The sequence below is a fragment of the Corvus kubaryi genome, unplaced genomic scaffold (genome assembly GCF_017639235.1).
Source record: "Corvus kubaryi isolate FWS band 111438036 unplaced genomic scaffold, C.kubaryi_AGA036_p1.0 37354, whole genome shotgun sequence".
In the NCBI taxonomy this organism is placed as follows: domain Eukaryota; kingdom Metazoa; phylum Chordata; class Aves; order Passeriformes; family Corvidae; genus Corvus; species Corvus kubaryi.
In genome coordinates this window covers 2,869,144-2,889,345 of record NW_024581116.1, presented here as the reverse complement: position 1 = coordinate 2,889,345, position 20,202 = coordinate 2,869,144, and the positions used below count along the sequence as shown (strand labels likewise).

The window sequence follows — 20,202 nt, the reverse complement described above, 5'->3', positions numbered from 1 at the left end:
ATTTATAAATAGCAAAGGTAACAGAAGCCTTTGTGTATTTTTACACCTGGGGCAAAATTAAATGACCACTGAAAGTATGAAATAGCCATCAGAATTTTTAAAGCTTGGAAGAAGGCATCAAAGAAATCTTTACCACTGAATCCCAATCACAAACGGCCTAAAGATGAAGATTATATTACATTAAATATTTGGAAGAAATCCTTCCCTGTGAGGGTGGGGAGGCCCTGGCACAGGTTGCCCAGAGAAGCTGTGGCTGCCCCTGGATCCCTGGAAGTGTCCAAGGCCAGGTTGGATGGGGCTTGGAGCAACCTGGGCTAGTGGAAGGTGTCCCTGCCCTATGGTCCCTTCCAGCCCAGGCCATTCTATGATCCTATGAAACCAAGACAGAACACAGGCCTCCAGCACTGAGCACAACTGTGGAGGGGTGCAGCAGCTCACATCTCTAAACAGGGATATAAGGTTCCTTGCTGAGGCTTTCTTAATGCTACTTTCTTCCTTGAAAAAAAAAACAAACCCAAAACAAAACCCTTTTTTTCAGAAAGGATTGTGTGAACAACGCCAAGCTCAAGAAAAAAGGAATCAGACGTCTCAGATTTTGATTTTTGCCACACTTAATGATATATTAGTGCAGGACATGAAATAAAATATGAAAGTATCTCAAGTGTTAAAATATAAAAGGCTAACTTGGAACCACAGTGTCTCAGTCACCAACCCTTGCCTCATTTCTTTAAAAATCAAAGCTTTGCTGGTGAACATTCTCACATACAACGAAATTACCAACGATCAACCAAAAAGCAGAACCTTTTCATTGCTACAATTACCCAATATATTATATCACTTATTACCAGTGAAGCTGAACTCCTTTGGTAAGGAACTACTGCAAAGGGATCTGCCCTTCACAGTGGTAACTACAGTCAGCCAGACACCCCCAGCCATCAGTCTTACACACCAAACTACTGCGAAGTGCATTTCATCAACCTTCCAGCCCTCCAGCTGTACTGAAGTACCCTCTGTTACACAGCTGCAGGCTTCTGTAACATGTCCTCCTACTCCTTAACAATTTATTCACTCATTTAGAACAGTTTTAGTTGGTGGTGCAGAGATAAACAAAGTGAATGGTCAAGGGAGCAAACTGTTAATGGGTGAGTGAAAGAGAAATTTGACTTTCTGAGCTGTCTAGTTTGCTCCTGGGGAGAGAGATGCAGACTGCTACGCTTTTCAAACTCTGTTTGCAATGTAGACTTAAGCTATGCCCAAGGTGCTTTAAGCATACAGAAAGGCGCCTCATTTTCAATATTTATATAAATCTAGAGAAAATTAAATAAATAGATTAGGGATTTGTGAGGATACTCTCTGATGGAAAAGTATGAAAGCTTTAAATGTCTTCACTGGTAAATAATATGCTATTACTGCAACAACAAATACAGCTGTGCAGCCAATGAACTATTTTCCACCCTAAGAGTTTCTTGGATGAAAAATGTGTGCTGAGGGCCACTGACATTTAGAGATCATGGAATAGATGGATGCACAGGAAAACAGAATTTTGTTTGCAACAGAGGCCTAATGTAACAAAGTTCAATTGTCCATGTTGCTCCCAGCATTACAGACAACGTAGAGTACGGCTGGTGTGGAATGAAACTCCCATCACAATGTCATCCTTCAGAGCAGGCTAAAAAAGACCATTTAGAGAAATTCCAGGGTTCTGTCGTTCTGAGTGAAGATCTTAGTCTTTACTGTGACGGTGGTGAGGCCCTGGCATAGGTTGCCCAGAGAAGCTGGGGCTGTCCTATCCCTGGAAGTGTCCAATGCCAGGCTGGATGGAGCTCTGGGCAACCTGGAATAGTGGAAGGTGTCCCTGCCCATGGCAAGGGGATGGAAGAAGCTTGAGCTTTAAGACCCCTTCAAGCCAAACCATTCTGTGATTCTATGATCTCTCAACAACCTCATTTTCTAATGAAATGTTAAACACTGAGTACATGAGGACATAAATACAGTTATCAGCTCTATCCCCACCATACAGAAAAGGACTGGATCAGGGTACTGTGGTCACAAGACCTGAATTGCCCCCATGTTCCAAGTAGCACCAACAGCAGTGGCAGTACTGGCTTGGTCTCACACTTTCACACTCTTCAGCTGGGATTCACTTTGCTTGGCTTTAGACACCAACATTGACCTTGTCACAGGAGGTCTTTCTGTTATCAGGAGAGAAACTGGCAACTCCAGGGTATGGCTCATCTGATCCAGGGCCTTGGGACAAGATTAAACATCCCACTGAAAGGCTCTTCACCGACTGTGATGGGAGCACAACCTGTTTGTACAGACACTGCTATCCAAGACCAGGTAGTTCAATCTCACCCTAAGTGTGTACTGTCTTAAGGTATTAGATATAATACAGCCTTTTTAAATTTAAAGCTTTTAACAAAGCCAGTTCAAGTCTAACACTTGTTATAGTGTCAGATCTGGATTATTTAAGCACTATTGAAATTTTTAGACAATGAGAATTGGACTTAGTATTTCTGAGTTCATCTGGATACTGGACTCTTAACTACTAGAGCTCCTAATGTTACAGGCTGCTATACTGCTTTTCTACTCAGCTCCTTGTCCATCTTGGATTATCATAGGCCTCACTGCTGTAAAAAAAAAAAAAAGAAGTAAGAAAAGGGGGAAAAAGAAAAGTATCTAAAACCAGAAATAACAGCCTTTTCTTCCTTCTCTGCTTATGGAGAAATGTGAACACTCACCACCTTTTCCCCTCCCTCCCAACTACAGAATTTTAGGACCTACTATGAAAAGGTCAAAAGGAGGTCCTCAGCTTTTGTAACAAATACTATTTATTAAAAATTGCTGACTGCTGCATTAGTGCCAACAACTGCATAAAATTTCAGTTCAAGCTTCATAAAATTTTAAGGCTCAGATACCAAACTAAAAATTCCAAGCAGTTATGAAGAGGTGTGTTTAAACAGTAGTCTACATTATTTGCTTAAAGCAAAGAAATAGATTTGAGTAAAATCTGACAACCATTTCCCCCTGAACCTAACAGAAAGAGTAAAGACATTTGAAAGATTTCTCCACTTATTTATTTTGTACTGCTCCTTGGCCAGCTTTGGTTCTGCTGACTTTTATATCAGCTACAGCAAAATGAGAACAGCATGTACAGACACAGGGTAAGATGATATATGATGTTAAGGCAAGTGTGGGAGCCTCATCCCATCCCAAATCTCTGATGTAAAAGCCTTCCCTCATGACTCGTAAAGTGGTGTTCAGTTTTCAGTACTGCACTAGAGAACCAAGGAAGAGAAACCAAAACAAGCAGCAGACAAAAGAGCCAAAAGAGCAACAGACATAACCAGAGGTTTATAAAACATAATCTAGAAAAGGGAGACTGACTGGAAAACCAGGGTTTTTTTGTTTGCTTTTCCTCTGCCTAACAAAAATAGAGAAAAAGAAGAAAGACACAACACCCTGCTTTAAATATCACGAAGCTCATTGTGAAAAATTAATCTGTTCTTACGGCCCCTGAGAAAGTAAGAGTGACTTAAATTTGGGAAGGAAATTTTAGACAGGAGGTTAGCTGTAAGGTTTAACTAAGGACAACGAAGGACAGGGAAGGACTCCTTATAAGAACAAACATTCACTGGGAAAGATTTAAGAAAAACTGACCCTGAAGAAGGAAGAGCTCAAGTGCCTTAAAAACTGCATTTTCAGAGTTCTCATCTCACCAGGTCTACTGAGGACACCCCTTCCCAGTTCCAAGGGCTTTTTCCCTGTACTGACTGGTTTGTTTTCCTTCCATTTAATGTGGAGCTTCTGGTAATCCCTGAACGGCATTAAGCTCTCTTGTCTTTTAATTGATCTTCCTAATCATGCTGGATGGATTAAACAAACATGGAAGAAAAACTGCTGCATGTTCAGAGCAGAGCCACAGTCAAAGTAAACCAACCTGTTCCATGACCTTGGAGAATCAACATCATCACAAAGCTGCCTCACTTGTGCAGGGCAATCCTCTGCCAGCTTCAGCTACGCCGGCTGAGCAGGGTACTCTTGGAACATACATAGGACTACTCTAAATGTTACTTAACTTCCTTCCTCACCTCAGACCCACATGTGGCCCTCCCCATTTCAGTTCTGCTGGCAGGAGATGGATTAACTTAATTGGAATGGCAGGTCTGTGAGCTTGGCTCGTGCTGGCTCAGCTGCAGTGGCTGGGGTGAGAGCGTGCTCAGCTCGACAGCAGCTCGTACTCCAAGCCAGACATTTCCAACCACCCCAGGCACAATGAGGACCCCAACACTACAGAATCCTCTGGCCATGCTGGGGTCACCTGCCTTTACAAGCTTATGGTGCACTCAACAATTACCTGTTTTTTTTAAAAAAAGTCACTAATTTCTCTACTTAAAAATACCTTTTCAGTTCCAAGCTCTTGGACAGAATTCTCTATTTTTGGCTTGACACTGTTTCATCTGTCTAGAGTTTGACCAGGCAAAATTCTCCATAGAGCCCTGCCTTAGTTACCCTTAATTTAGTAAAAGGTAAGTCAACTCTGCTAGAAACTGAGGCTTGGAGTTAGTATCAAACCAAAATTGCATGTCCAGTGTAGAACAATATGGCCTCAATCTATTAAACATTAGCTCAGCTCATTGACTGAAACCACTCCATGGGCTTGACACAATTTCACATTTCTGCAGTGACACTGAAGATCACAGAATCAGAAAATGGGTTGGGCTGTTTGGAAGGGACCTGAAAGATCAAGATTCCAACTGTTCAGCCATGGGCAGGGACACCTTCCACTAGACCAGGTTGCTCCAAGCCCAAATCCAAGCCCAATCTGGCCTCACCAGTAAGGTGCTTTACTTAATGTATGAGAGAGAATGAGGATCATGAAAAGGTGTTGATCAGGATCAGAGTAGGCAAAGAGGGACTGAACATGTGGCTGTTAAGACATGAAAAAGCAAGAAATGAATTCTAGTTGACTGGGTTCACACAAAGTTTTTCACTTAAAAAAATCCTCAATTTAAGGCACTGCTGGTAAGCAACCACAACTTCACAACTGAAACTAGACCAGCTGCCTTTTCCCAATTTAACAGGGAAGCCCCAGGTAAACTCCTATATTGTATTTAGCCATGTGGATCATTATAGCATTATGACTTTCTGATATCTGAAGAATGCTATTCTCTCTACTCACAGACAAATCTAATGACTCAAGAGCATGCTCCCTGAAGTATGTTCCAGAAATTATAATGACTTGTCTTCAAACGTCATAACATGAGTTGGTGTGACTGTTGAGTAAAGACAACACGGTATATGAAAAGCAAGTGTTGCCACAGAAGTTCACAGCATCAACTACCTAAAACTAGAATAATCTAGAAAAGTTACTGTGTAAGTCAGCAGTCACTGCTGATCTACAGCAATGACATTAAAGTCCACTTTGAACATTTTTATTTGGGAACTGCTTCTAAGACCAGCAATTTTATGAGTGATACCCATATATGATCTCTACAAAGAAAGGAGATTGTACTGAGGTGGCTGTCAGTCTCTTCTCCCAGGTAACAAGTGACAGGATGAGAGGACATGGCTTCAAATTGCATCGGGGTAGTTTACACTGGATATTAGGGAAAAAAAATTGTTATGGAAAGGATTGCCAAGCATTGGAACAGGCTGCACAGGGAAGTGGTAAAGTCACCATCCCTGAAAGTGTTCAAAAAATGTGTGGCTATGGCACTTGAGGACATGGTTTAGAGGTGAACAAGGTGGTGGTATAAGGTTGATGACCTTAGAGGTCTTTTCCAATCTTAATGATTCTATGATCCTATCTCAATCACAGCAGAAACATGTCTAGAAGAGTAGTTTATGATGAAAAACTGATTATTTTTACTAAACTTTTTGGGAAACTCTCTACCACTCACTGGGAAAGAAAAACCTTGCATTAAGGTCACACACAGCAACAGCCACCCAATGCCAAGAGCTTTGATTAACCATAAGCAAACATGGGTTACTGCTGTGTCTGGTGAGGTCACAGGGCATCCAGCAGAGTGTAATTACCTTCAAACACTGCCCCTGCACACCCACAGTGCCTGCACCGGCCTCTTCCAGAGGCTGACAATGTTGTGGAAGCCCAGGCAATAAAGGAGCTGGCAAAGAGCCTGGTTTGCTCTCAATCCCAGCAGAAGCCCCACAATGATCCTGCAGCAGTCAATTCTGAACAGTGAGGGAGTGCAAAGGCCTTTGCAATGAGAACTTTGTCAATGCTGAACTTTATTTCTAAGCACGCTAAGTTACCAGATTCTGAACAATTTGACAGTGAAGACCCCTGATAACTTTCTGCTGTGATCCTCTGCCAACTATATTCCCAACAGATCTTATTAAAAAAAGTGTATTCTACAAAGGCAAGACATTAGCACAAAATAATATGTGACCATAAAAGCAATGCGACTCAGGATTTTCACCATATTTTAGTTTTGTGAGTAATTTCTCTATTCCTAGTCCTAAATAATCCCTTATTTTCTCCAGGTGCTTTCTTAGTATCAGCACACCTGAAAATGCAAAAGAAACCACAAACTTTAGAAGCACATAAACTAGAGAGAAATTAAAATACAATCTCCAATAAACTAAGGGATACACCCTGCAGCAGAGTGTACCATGTAACCCATAAAACTCCAGCTAAATGAGTTGTTTTTAATCTGAACTAATTCAGAGCACTTGGGCTGCAATCAAAAGCAAAAATCAACACTTTGGTAAATCACCACCCTGATGTATCTTGGATACTGCAAAATTAGATAATTTACTATATTTTGCATATACAGTTTATCTTGAACGTTTCCCCTGTAGGCTTCCAACAGTGTTTATAATTTAGTATCAACTGAAATGATAATGTTAACTACCACAATGTTAGCAAAAGTATTTGTATTCTGCAAGCCAACTTGCCAAGTCACCCAAGACAATTAACCACCTTCAAAGGAAAAATAAAGATGACAGGAAGTTTCTATGTTGTGAACTACAAAGGGAAGCAACTAGGTTGTTAAATAGATGCCTTTACTGTCTCATTTCATCTTATAATGAAATAAATAAACCTAGTTAACATATGTTAGTAGGAATGCTTTTCTTTATAAATATATTGTTTGGAAGAGAAAGGAGCAAAAGATATTGCAGAGAACTGAAGCAGTTACTGAACACCACTGCATGCATCAGAAAACTCCAATTTCTGAAATCACTTGCTCTGCAGAGTAGCCTAGCCTTGAAAAAATATTCTGGATTTCTAGAAACTATTGGAAAGATCAGAAAATTCCACAAATCTAGAAGTGTACCACAGACACATACTGAGGTCACAGGGATTCACTCACATGGACCTCAAATTCCCTATCTGTAATGCAAGAAAATTCACATACTAATCTTGTAGCACTCCTAAACCACATTAAGCAACACATTCAAAGAGTCCAAACCCCTCGAAACAAAGAAATGAAAAGTATTACTAATACACAGCAGTACACTCCAACATCAGAACTACAGCTGAGCTGTGCATTACTGATGATGCCTGGACAGGATACCCAGCCAAACAGAAGCTCTCCACAATGGCTCCACTTTGCCTCCTCAAGTTCATCAATAACAACACAAATCTGTTTGTGATATCAGAATCCATTTGAGAAAGATAAATGTCATGTCAACAAAGGCTGCCACGACTAAACCACTCAGAATGTGAGAACAGGACAATTAGAGGGAAATGACTGTGTGTCCACACCATCAATCCAGCCAGGAATCTCTGAGCGACAAAGACAGGCTCAGAAATAGCTTGATTTTTCTGCACACGATCTGCAGCGTGTCAGCAGTCCCATATGGAACTATAGACAGTGGCTTCCCCATGTGCAGCTGTGCCAGATATCACTACACTCTTGTGGGTTTTTTCGCTAATGATCTTAGTGCACTATAAAGGGGAAGAAGCAGCCCCCAAAACTGACCAACATAAGTTGCTGTTGCTGGCAAACTCTGTTTTACAGTTTCTACTCTTCTCTTAAAGAAAGTTAACAGTACAAGCAAGTGTCTTGGGATACTGAAAGCTGAGCTAATATCCCTGCTTTTCATTAAGCTTGTCTGATACTTCCCATTAAAATATCTGTTTCAACTCGTATTGCTTTCAGACAATTTTCCTTGGAAAAACATTAAAATGAAGGTGGGTTTTTTTCATTGCTGAGAATGGGTTAGGAAAAAAAATCACTGCTTTTTTCATTGCATATTCATTTGTTCATTAAACTACTATGCTTTTTATTTGTTGTTTAAAAAGTGATTCAGCAGGTGACCCATGCTTAAAAAACCTGTAGATGTAGATCTTGCTTTTAGGAAGGACCTTTTAGGGTCAGGCCACAGAGCTGCACTAAACTGCATTTTGCACACACTTGGGAGAGATTTTCAGGTCAAATTTAACTTTGCAGAGTCCACCTGCACTCAACAACAGTGAGCTGTGAGAGGCAGCACAGTGCTCGCTGCACCTGCAGTCATGGGGCTCTGCTGACCCCAGCGCCTGCCTGGACTGAGGGGTGGTATTTCGGAACACAGGAAAATGGGAGAGCAGGATTGTGTGTGGAAGTGCACCAAGCCATCAGCCTCATCCAGCAGCACTCTGAGGTCCCAGGGTATGTAGCTGTATTAGCCAGAGTCTCACAGCTGCAGTGACTGATCACAGCACAGAATGGGTCAGGTTGGAAGGCATAACAGTGGCTCATCTGGTCCCTCCTCTCTGCTCAAACAGAATTACCCAGAGCACAGGGAATGGGACTGTGTCCAGACAGTTCTGGAATATCTCCAGTGAGGGAGACTCCACAGCCTCTCTGGGCAATCTGTTCAGGGCTCAGTCACTGCCCAGGACAGAAGTTCTGCCTCATGTCCAGGTGGAACTTGCTGGGCATCAGTTCCTGCCCGTTCCTCTGGTGCCATTTCTGGGTCCCACGGAGCAGAGCCTGGGCCCTGCCCTGAGCCCTCCCTGCAGACAGGAACAGACAGGGATGAGGGCCCCTCTCAGCTGTGTCTCCTCTTGAGGCTGAACAGCCCCAGCTCCCTCAGCCTTTCCTTGTCAGGGAGATGCTCCAGTCCCTCCATCATCTTTGTCACCCTGCGCTGGACGTGCTTCAGGAGCTCCATGTCTGTCTCGTCCTGAGGAGCCCAGAACTGGACATGGCACTCCAGATGTGCCTCAGCAGGGCTGAGAAGAGGGGCAGGATCATCCTCCTCAGCCTGATGGGACACAGCTAACAGGATTTTGTTAGGTGCCTTTCACAGAGTCCCATGCAATGTTGGCAGCAAATGAAACCCAATTTTTTCTTTTTGCAAGACCTCTGATTCACATTTTGCTTTCTGGGTGACTGTCTTGTGACTGCAGAGCAACAAGCGCTTCGAACAAACACACATGAGTTTGATGAATGATAAACTTGACCTTACTTTGCTTCAGTATCCTTAATAAGCATTCCACCACCAACTACTCATTCAAATATTGCGAAGAGAAGGACAGAAATCAACAGCACAAAAAAGCCCACACAGAAGTAACCAATTTAGACTGCAGAAACAGTGCATGGGATAAAGGCACAGGGCCACACACCAAACAATTAAGAGAAAACAAAATATTCAAGAGCTACTCATTAAGCAAGTACCATCCACCCTGTGCAGTAAATGAGTCTGTGGAAAAACTAGGCTGTAATCATGAAATTAAAGACTGTCTCAAAAAGCATATGCATAGGCAAATTAAGGCTGTTCGTGCATTACCTAACTTGGACTGTTTGACTTTGCAACTTTAATAATGCCCTTCTAATGTCGTTTTGGGCCTAAGATATTTAAATTTCAAAAGCATTTGTACACAAATTAGGTGCAGCCCTCTGACTGCTGGCACACTGCCCGCCCGGCCCTGCTGCCATGCATGGCCAGGCTGCTGCTGAGCTCTCACACGGGTTTGGCAAAGCAGATCAAGTGAGAGCTTGTCAGGCAGAGCTGGACAGGGCAATGGTGCTCTCTGCTGGGTGAGCAGCAGCACGACAAGGGCTCTGCAGCTCATACTCAACCCTTACTACTAGACTACACGCAGGTGAACTGCTCCCAGCCCAAGAGCTTGGCTAACAACTGCAGGATCTGTACTTGGACAATGCTCTTGACTGATAGACTCTTACAAAACACACACTCACGTTGTATTTCATGTGTAAGAACCAAATGAAATTCAGCCTTTCTGGCCTCTCATGCTATTTCTGGGGTAGCAGCTGTTTGGGGAGGTTTACTTCTAGCAACAGTAGCTATGTTGATGTCAAATACAGAAAAACTTTACCAAAAAAGTTTCCTTTTACCATGGAAAAAAATAATCTGATGCCTGCATAATTTAGAGAGACTTTTAGGCTAAAATGGTACTTTAGAAAACATTTAATGACTTACTGCAAGTCAAAACAAACATATTCTGTGGGAAGAAACCATTTCAAACAAGCTTACATGTTATCATTAATATTGTCTGTTTTGAGGGTTTTGTATGGGTTTTTTTTGTTTGGGTGAAAATCTAGAGAGGTGACTGGGCAAGGGAAATCAGTGTCAAAGGGTCTGATAAAGTGGAATGGAAGCACAAACATCCATTGTTCTTATTTGCAGGGAATCACTGAAATTGGCAGAAGATGCCAGCCTGGCAGGAATTCAGGACTATCTAAACCTTCATGTATGTAATAGTCAGTCAGAAACCAAATCTTAAGTTGGAAAGAGAACTTGAGAGGAGCTTTGGGACAGAGATGGTTCTTTTAAGCATCTTTCTCTGAAGTTTCTCCTCATACTGGCCACAATCAAGGACAACGTACAATATGAGAAAGATCTGATCCACTCACAGCAGAGATTAGGAAAACAACAAAAAATCCACATGCAATTAAGAGACAGCAGAACTTGACCTTCTCTCCAGCTGAGAATAAAGTGGATGAGCTGTATCCCAGCTAATAGTGCAGAGAGAAACTGTACGTGGGAGTATTCTGTGTGGGGATATTTTGAGGAGGAAGATGAGAGAAGTTGGTTTAAGTATCTCAAAAACATCTATGAACTCCCTAGAATTCCTCAACAACCTTTTCAAATTAATCCCTTTAAAAGACTTAACTGAACTCCTACAGAGAAAAAAACCCAAAACACAAGGAAACTCAAGAAATAAGGAGGTGCAGAAGGCAGAAAAAAGTGACACTGACCTCAAGTCTCTTTTCAAGTGACTCTATCCTGTCCTTTTTGCTGGCCAAGTTAGCCCTTGTGTAGCGGCTCTGTCCAGGCAGGTACAACACTTGGCTGTAACATTCTTCCCACACCTGGTTATAAGCTTCACTTGACAGCTCCCCATGCCCCATTCCTTGCTTTACCACCTCCATCTCTTGTGCCAGTAGATCCTGTGCCTGTTGGAAAGGATGAGAGAAACTGCAGTTACAATACACAGGATACAAGGAAATTCCTCTTCTTTTCAAACCTTCAGTGTGCAATTCATGGGGGCAGCTTTTCAAACTCAAAGCTTACCATCAGGTCAAGCTAACTATGAAATCGAACACAGATGCTGTGGATTATAAATGAAACCCAGGCTAGAAGGCTCTTCACAGCACAACTATCCCCCATTTTATATAATTTGGCCAAACCTGACATCACTCTGGCATGGCTAATGAAAGCTGTGGCACAGCGAGATACTTCTTGCGGCAGAACAACAGAGATAAAAGCAGGGACCTTGAGGGGAGGGAGAACTGTACAGACAGAAGCAGCTGTTCTATGAAACAAAAATCACTTTTCCTTTTGCTTGCCCTTCTCAACACAACCTGGAAAGTCAAGTCTAAACATTCCCGGGTGAGCTGCATAAGCTCCGCTGTAGGAAATACAACTCTGACTGTAAGTAACACGTTCTGTGGCTGAAGAACTGGTGAGATATGAGCACTCTGCTGCTTCCAGTTTAGTTTACAAAGTTTACAAAGAACTGGAAAGATTCTTGTTGGTCTCACAACTCTTAACATTTCTGACAAAGAACGTGGCTTGCAAAATTACAGGCACCTGGGTCCTTCCAATTTTATTAATAACTAAAAAAGTAAAATGTCTTTGCCAATCTGGACTTCATTGGTTATAAGAGCATGTCCATGTCCTCTCTTTCAACAGGAGCTACAGGTGCAGCACAAACTTCCCTATGAGCAGTAGGTATCTTACTGTGAGCAGATGTTATGTTTTGTAACTGCACACGGACCAGGTAGAAATTCAGGTATCACCAGATTAGATGATTCCACAGATACTGGGGAAAGGAAAATTAATTACCTGTTTTTGATGGTCAAGACAGGTAAAACAGGAGTAACCCAACCACACGTGACAAAGCTAAATCTTACACATTTCAATTAGCCGAGATTAGTACACTGTGAAGAACTACTTGAGGCTATTTAGTTGTGGCACCAGAAGTGTTCCCCAGCTCCAGGAGCTCAGCACACCATGCCCAGCACCACTGCTATCACTGCTAATCCTTCCCAAAAGAGAACTACACATCAGGAAAAGAAAGGAGTATTTTATGAAATGGTTTTAGGAGAAGATGTTCTAAAAACAAATGAAGTAAAGCAAAATAAACAAGCCCCAGATGAGATCACAGATACAGGAAAATTTCCTGGTTTGAACTGGATTTTAGACAAAGAGGGAATACTGTGCTGAATGTTAGTGAGCAAGCAGGAGCAGGGATGCAAAAAAAACTTCTGCCTATCAGTTAGGAGACAAAATTTCCAGGGATTCTGAAGAAAGTTTCCAGACAAAACCTACTGGACTGTAATAGTCTCTAAGGGAAGTGATAGCAAACCTGATTCTCACTGCACTTCAAAACAACCAGACAAAGCACTCAGAGAACATTCCTAAGGGAACAATCTGACACTGGCAGGGCAGTGAAATTCAGGATCTAACTCTATTTTCCATCTTTAACTTCTCCTGGTAAGAAACCTTTAAGTATAATTTTTCATTTAACAACAAATTGGAAGTACATACTGTTCAGTGTTTCTCCTTTTAGGCTCTCTATTCACTGGTCAGATACGGTCAAGGACATGGATTTTAAATCTGCTTGTATATCTTTAGAGTCACCTTAAAGGAATATGGGATTTAGGTGTAGAGATACAACAGGTATTGTCAGAGGACAAGTCTAGAGAGACAGACAACCTGGTGGCATGTGATTTTGTCCTCTTCACTCAATTTTTATTTCTGTAGGCATTTGGTCAAAGGTTACTGGCACAGCTTCACAGGTGAAGCTCTTTGAAAGAGCGAAACCACAGAATTGCCTATCTGTCACTTGGCAGCAAAAGGCAACATCTGTAGCTGCTTAAATAAATGAACACCCTGAACTGGAACCCTGGTCCAGGGCTGCTGCTTAACTTGGGATTACAATGCAAAACAGGACACGGTGCCCAGGCCGCCCACTCACTGCAGCCAGCCATGACCCAATCTGCCTGTTCAGCACTTCTGGACCAAGTATGGCTGTAAGATCAGCTGCCACAGCCCAGCAGGCTCTGCACCAGCACAGATCACCTGTATCAAGCTTGTCAAGCATAATTAAACAACTTGATTTGCTGCTCCATGTTATAAGCTGACTACCACTGTCCTATTTAGTCTGCACTGCTTTGAAGAAAATGCTTCGTAATTCTGGACTAAGGAAATTCAGATGAGTGTCACACCTGGTTAATGCCTCAATGATTTAGCACCAGTTTACAGAAATAGTGAAGTAGAATTTGGTAACTGTTGGGGTATTATTGCTCTTATCCTTATTTAAAACTATAAGCAACCACAACACATTCAAATTTGTATGTAAATGACAGTACCTATGGGCAAGTACAGAATCCTCATCATTCTGCTGAGTGCCCAGATTAACATCAGCTCATAGAAAGAAGAATGTGAATGTAAATCATCCTTACTTATTAACTTATCCTTAATGCTTGGCAGTGCTGAGTTAATGATCAAACCTGATTATCTTAGAGGTCTTTTTTCAACCTCAATAACTCCATGATTACAGATCTTCATACAACCCTCTGGAGACCTCCCAACTGAATTCTGTGCAGGCTTGGACCCACCTTCTTTCCCCGAGATTACAGAACCATGGTTTAAGGAGACTTTAGGTCTTCTTAGGCCACACAATTCTCACCTTCTTGAGATCCTCTTTGGAGAACTTCTCATAAGGATTTTGTTCCAAGTAAGCCATATGCTCTGCATTGTTGCTTCCAAATCCTGGGCCTTTCCCTTTCTTACCAGTAAACTGTTCTCCAAACGGATGGTGTAAAAGATCAAAATGAAGCATTGTGATCATCTCTTTCTTTATGAGTTCTTCACTTTTCTGCAAGTCTGTTAGAGGTGGTTCCACATTTAAGGGTCTCAGTATTGTTTCATTAACCTGCCCAGGAATAAAAAGACGTTTGTAAATATCATATACACCAAAGACAGTATTAAATTAATCAATCTCCTCTAAAGTATGAATTTTATGTATCAGCTAAACCCCGCAGAACAGGTGCCAAAATCCCTTGTGGTGTGACACATGCAGCAATCTCAGCATTTGTGCAGATGAAATACCTCATGACAACTTTGCTGGGGAAGTTTCCTGTAAATCAGCATAGTCAAACAAAGATTTCACTCTCTCATGATCTCCTTAGACTATTTTCTCCTATAATGGTTAAAGCCTTTATTTTTAATTTTTGTTCTTTAACAATGAATTTCATTTCTGCTTACTTCTGAGGGCCGTGGTAGATTCTTCTGCACAGCTTTGTGCATTCTCTTCAGTTCTTTGGCACGCTCCGCTTCTCGGAGAGCCTAAACAAACAAGGCAAGTGTTACTCCAGCCACTGTAACACAGTTAGATGCTGCCTAGGAATGTATATGATATAAAAACTAACTGATTATTGCAGTAAAGATTCCTCCCAGTATAAAGACTTCATGTTACTAAGCCAGAGCTAAGTAATGTGATGACAACATAATTTACTGCCTCTAAAGTACATGGGAAGAGCACAGCAGACTAAGAGAAGAGACAACTTCGAAAGTCATTTCCAAGCATCAAATTCTCCTTCAGTCTCAACTCCAGCTTTCATTCTTTACACATTTCTCCACATGTGACAACTGCTCTAACTCTTCAGACATCAAATCCACCAGGAAGACTCTTAAATTAGCAGCCAAGATTCTATTTGTCATCTTCAATGACTTATAGTACATATATTACTAAAACAATACTTGTGAAAGTGTAAAAACATGAGAGTCCTCTTTACAATACACTTTTAAACAATAAATAACATGAAAAGCCAGTATTGTCAGGAACTTCAGGAACACTGACCAACGTCTTCCATGCTCTAATCCCAGCATGTCACATCTTCACTTGGAGGCAGGATGCTCTTTTCTTGTATGATGGTACAACTCAAATTCTTTCCTCTGTTCTAAACACATATATTAGTTGTATTTGTTCAGACTTTTTATTAGGGTAAGTATGCACAAGACATACATGTACAGAACATGTGCCTCCCCAAATGGAACACACTAGGAATCAAATTCTGGGAAATGCTTTTCCCATTTAAAGATAGCAAAGCACTGGATTTTTAAAAATATTTTGTTCACTTGTCAAAGCACAGCTATTGGCAAAAACTTCTCTGGACTCAAAAATCCCATTTATTTTTATAAAAAACATTTATATTTATGTAAGGTATATAACAAAATGAGATTTGCAACACAAGACTTAGGATAAGCAATAAATAGAAAAGGGACTGTTATTAAAAAGACTTGAAGTGTCTCTGGTTACTGGCCAGTACAGCCATTTAACTGGCAGAATTTAGGCTTGTACTTTATCTAGCCTTCCTTGACTCTAAACCAAAACAAAACAACAGGGACCCCACTCACAACTTGGCTGTCTGGCTAATCCTCTGGTACCAGCCAAGGGTACCAGTTCCCCACAGGGCAGATTTTTATCTGTGTGCTACCTGCCTGAATTTGTATATACCTGTCTAACCTTTCACAAACAGCAACTTTTAACCTTGAGAGAATAACCTGAAACTGAAAAAAAGCACAATTCTCACGTGATTAAAATCACGCATGTGCCACTGTAGAAAAAAGCTCTGAATTATATTTTTATCTTCTGAGGGACAAACGCAGGAGGTAGGACACAGACACTCTTAAGGACTTCATGGCAGAAAATTATGTGATATGTAACATCAACAAATTAAGAAAATGATTTAGAGAGACAACTGATTTGGCCTCTGTGTGTATACTCTGAGAGCAGCAAAGAAAACATTTTATTTTGTTATCCTGTAGAAGAAGCTGTACCACTTCCATTAAACAGGTGTGAAACGATGAGAACCATACAAGGAATGCATTTTATTTTAAACACATCTCACACACTGACCTGCTTGCGGGCTTCTACATCAGCAGCATCTTCTACAAAGGTTTCATCGACTTCATGTTCTTCAAGTTCTTTTTCTGCGTTTTCAGGCAGAACAATCTCAAAGTCGTTCTTTGGAGCAGGGAGGGCCATGAGCCCCATGCGCAGGTGCTCCCGAGACTCCCTCTCCTGTGGGAAGGGCAGTGAGATGTGATGCTTCTGGATTCATACACTGAATGTAGCACAATACCCTGAGTGCAACACAACCAAACTCCATTCATCTGCATTAACAGACAGGAACAACACACTAATTATCCCCTGGCCACTTCAGTCTGCTGCAAAGCCAGAAAGCACCAGATCTGCAAACCAGTGGAGTCCACCAGGAATTTGAAGCCCCAGTTTCCCTTCTAGTAGCAAAAAGTCTTTTTACTATAAAAAGACTAAGACAGAACCAAAGTATAAGTACATCAAATAAACCTTCTCCTTCAAGCTAAGAGGAGCTCTGGAATTTTGAACTTGAAGAGTTATTTTTGTGAGAACAGACCAAGCACTCGGAGTGGATATCCTTAGCTAGGCAAAAAAAAACCCCGTCAATAGCTCAGGTGGGAGATATTCAAAGCCACAGTCGAGGCTGCAGAACAGCCACATGAAAGGAGCTCCTAAGGTGCTACCTATTAGGTATATGCCCTTTTATACCATGTCTAATTGGCAGGGTCCATCTGGCTGATCTCCAAAAATGGAAACATCTGTTGCCAAAGGTGACGAAAGAGTCTGGATGGGACTCAGATTTCTGGACATCTCAAACCCAAGTGCTCCTAATGGCAAAAATTACACTCCTTTAGCTTGGTGTTGTCAACATGACAGACTGATGAAAAGGTCCTGTAGGTAAATCAGGAAGCCAAGATGACAAGGGATTTGAGGATTGCATAGGATTGCAAGAAAAATGAATCTTTGCTCAAGATGAATTTCCTGCTCAGCTTCAAAGCTAGAAATAGGATGGAAACTTAACTATGTCTTCTCTGACAAACAGTTCTAGAGTGTGTTTACTGAGCGTACTGAAAACCATTCTAAGGGGCAAGATTTCTGTTCTTTTAAAGACAGACTGTATTTTATGGTGTGATGAGGACAGACCTGTCGGCAGGTGGAAGAAATAACATCTGTTTTTATTATAAAATTCTTTTTAACAGATGAGAATTAAAACCCCTGGAAATTGAGCACTGATTTCCACTTCTTAAATACTGCTTACCATTTGTTTTGCATAGGATGGGTCACTGTAATCTGCCATTCCTTCTTCTGGGTTGATGTTCAGTTTATCCCGCAGTGGAGTTCTCCCAGGAGTTGTGCCAAGTGCAGGTTTGGGTGTCAGTCCTCCTCGAGGAGTTAAGCTCTCTGATCCCTGAGAGGGTGTTCTAGTGAAGTGCAGTTAGCCATTAGTTTTTTACTAAAGAGTTCTACTTTAAATCTGAATATTGGGAAAATTTACACACACACGGTCTATACATTCAATCTAGAATTTTTTCTTGGGAGGCAGTGAAACTGTAAAGTGCAACTACAAGAATCCTAAAAATAAATTGTTTAAACCTGTCAAGGTGTAACCAAGGCCCTGTCAAGCTGAAATCTAAGCACATCATCATTTTAACAGAAGCTTCAGAACTCCACCAACACAAACTCCCACTGCTGCTTTTGAGAGAAGAGCTTATCCAGTCACCAGGCATTATTCTGGGATACAGTAATCAGGACTGAATTGTAAGCTCTGATTTCCTCACCACCTGGGCAAGTCATTCACTCTGCAATCATCTGGCTCAACAGCTGTCCCACCTTGCAACTAAGTGAATCATCCTGAAAATGCCTCTTTGCTTTCACTGACTATTCAAGAAGTAATTACACTACAATAATTATCTTTAAGCACCTGTGGTTGGCAAGATGGATTAAGTCTTAGATTTGGTGGGCCCCAGTTGCTTCTCCTCTGGGAAGGAATATTGTTCTCTATCCCAATAACCTATTACATGAATGAGGTGCTACTTCACAGATGGATTATTTTTTCCCTCTGCTCAAGAATTTGGATTTTCCCACTGATAGAGTATTTCTGCAAGCAAGCCAAACTGATACACAGGTACTGCATTTACATGTACGAATCTGACCTTCAGAAGCTAAAAAAACACCACAAAAAAAATCTCAAACAACAAAATTAGAGTATCTCTACTGTTTAAAATATAAACCAACCCAAATCAACAGCCAGATCACTCCAGGCCAGATTCTACATTCATTTTGCACCACACTGACTCCAACAGATCTTCAAAAAAACCATGCATTGCTGGAGCTGCTCTTTTAATTAAAAGAGCAGGACTTTTGCACACAGCTTCTAAACAAAACAAATCTGCTTTGGAAAAGCTGCCATAAAGGTCCTTTTTATTTCATTCTCCACTTTTCCTACTAGCATGACACAAGTAAAATTAGAAGCTAAGTGGAAAAACCTGACACACAAAACGTACCAATTGTAACATGTTTTAGCTGTATGGTGTTTGGCATTTGTGGGATATATATTTGTTCACTCTAAGAGTTAAACCAGCAATTCTGTACTGTTTAGATTGGCAATATAAGAAATATTTAATTTTGGACATATATGGCTTATAAAATATTTACTCCAGCTTTTCAAAAATTCAGTGTGGGTTTGGCTACGAGACCTCCCACATCTTCGACTCCAAGGTAATACTTTGGAAAGGCCAGGATCCACATACAGAATGACACTGCAGCTTACTATTTATATTCCTGCATTACTCCAGAATAATTTATATTGCTCCAGACCACAGAAGGCCACATTTTGGATCAAAACTCCAGTGAGCCATACACTGTATGAATACAGATGAAGAGGACATGGCTGAGCCTTCTAAAGACACAGAGAAATTTGTACAACAAGGGCTTGAAATAAAAGTGAGTTAAAATTTGTTTTGAACTCTAATCATGAGATACTTCACACATCAAAATCTGCTCTGTCCACCCACCTCCAAACAGATACATGCCCACACAGGCACCCATCAGAAAAGGAGTCTGTTTACCTGAAAGGTGTGGAAAGCACAGTATTTGGAGTCTGAACAACCTGTTTCTGTGGTGTTACCCCTGAAAAGTCACTTTCATGCAAGGGAGTATTAAGACCTCCTTTCAGGGGAGTATCCACATTTGTGAGAGCCATCAGATTCTGGGCCTCCTGCGTAACAAAAACAAGCAGTGCTTCACCAAGACATTCACAGTCACGTTTAACAAATTCAGTGGCAGTAATAACAGCTGAAGAGTTATTTGAATATCAGTTTGTGGAAAGTGTTCAAATTTTCTTATATTTAACACCCATACACTGGTATTTATAAACCCTACTGTTCCACTGAAAGGCATTTCAATCTTCATTTCCAGTAAAATATGTTATAAACTGGCATTGCAAAAATGAGTGAGTTACTTACTGTTTCAACTTCTTTCAGTTTGCCAGACTCCATAAATCTGCAAGATTTGTTAGTGACTGAACATCCAAGTAATCCTAAGAATCCTGATTTTAAGGGGGAAGAGCACACTTGAACTCTGAAACCCAAATTCGATGAAGTTTAGCCAAACTGCACTTCAAAGAGAATGTTCCAGAAGAGATGGTCACTATCCAGATTTTTGGTCCATGACTCAATTGGGGCTTTTATGAACAGCCCCCTTTTTAATTTCGTTTTTCCTTATTACAGTGAAGAATTAAGTCTCTCTGAAAATGAGCTAATTATACTACTGCAAATAGCAATTTTACTCCCAGAAGATCACTAATCCACCTAGAAAACTCTGTATATGCCTAATATCGTAACACTTAAAATGTCAGAGTACTCCATTTGAAGGTGAGCCTGACCATTCCT

General features: G+C 41.1%; 1 protein-coding gene across 1 annotated transcript in view; it reads right to left on the bottom strand.

Annotated features, from left to right (window-relative positions):
• CDC5L (cell division cycle 5 like) overlaps nt 1-20,202 on the bottom strand; it is a 31,799-nt gene that overhangs the window by 2,113 nt on the left and 9,484 nt on the right. Inside the window, exons 9-14 of the mRNA XM_042032796.1 lie at nt 19,381-19,529; nt 17,571-17,733; nt 16,349-16,513; nt 14,695-14,775; nt 14,117-14,362; nt 11,178-11,375 (exon numbers count right to left, since the gene is read on the bottom strand). Coding sequence (XP_041888730.1) covers nt 11,178-11,375; nt 14,117-14,362; nt 14,695-14,775; nt 16,349-16,513; nt 17,571-17,733; nt 19,381-19,529 — 1,002 coding nt within the window. The remainder of the gene's footprint in view (nt 1-11,177; nt 11,376-14,116; nt 14,363-14,694; nt 14,776-16,348; nt 16,514-17,570; nt 17,734-19,380; nt 19,530-20,202) is intronic.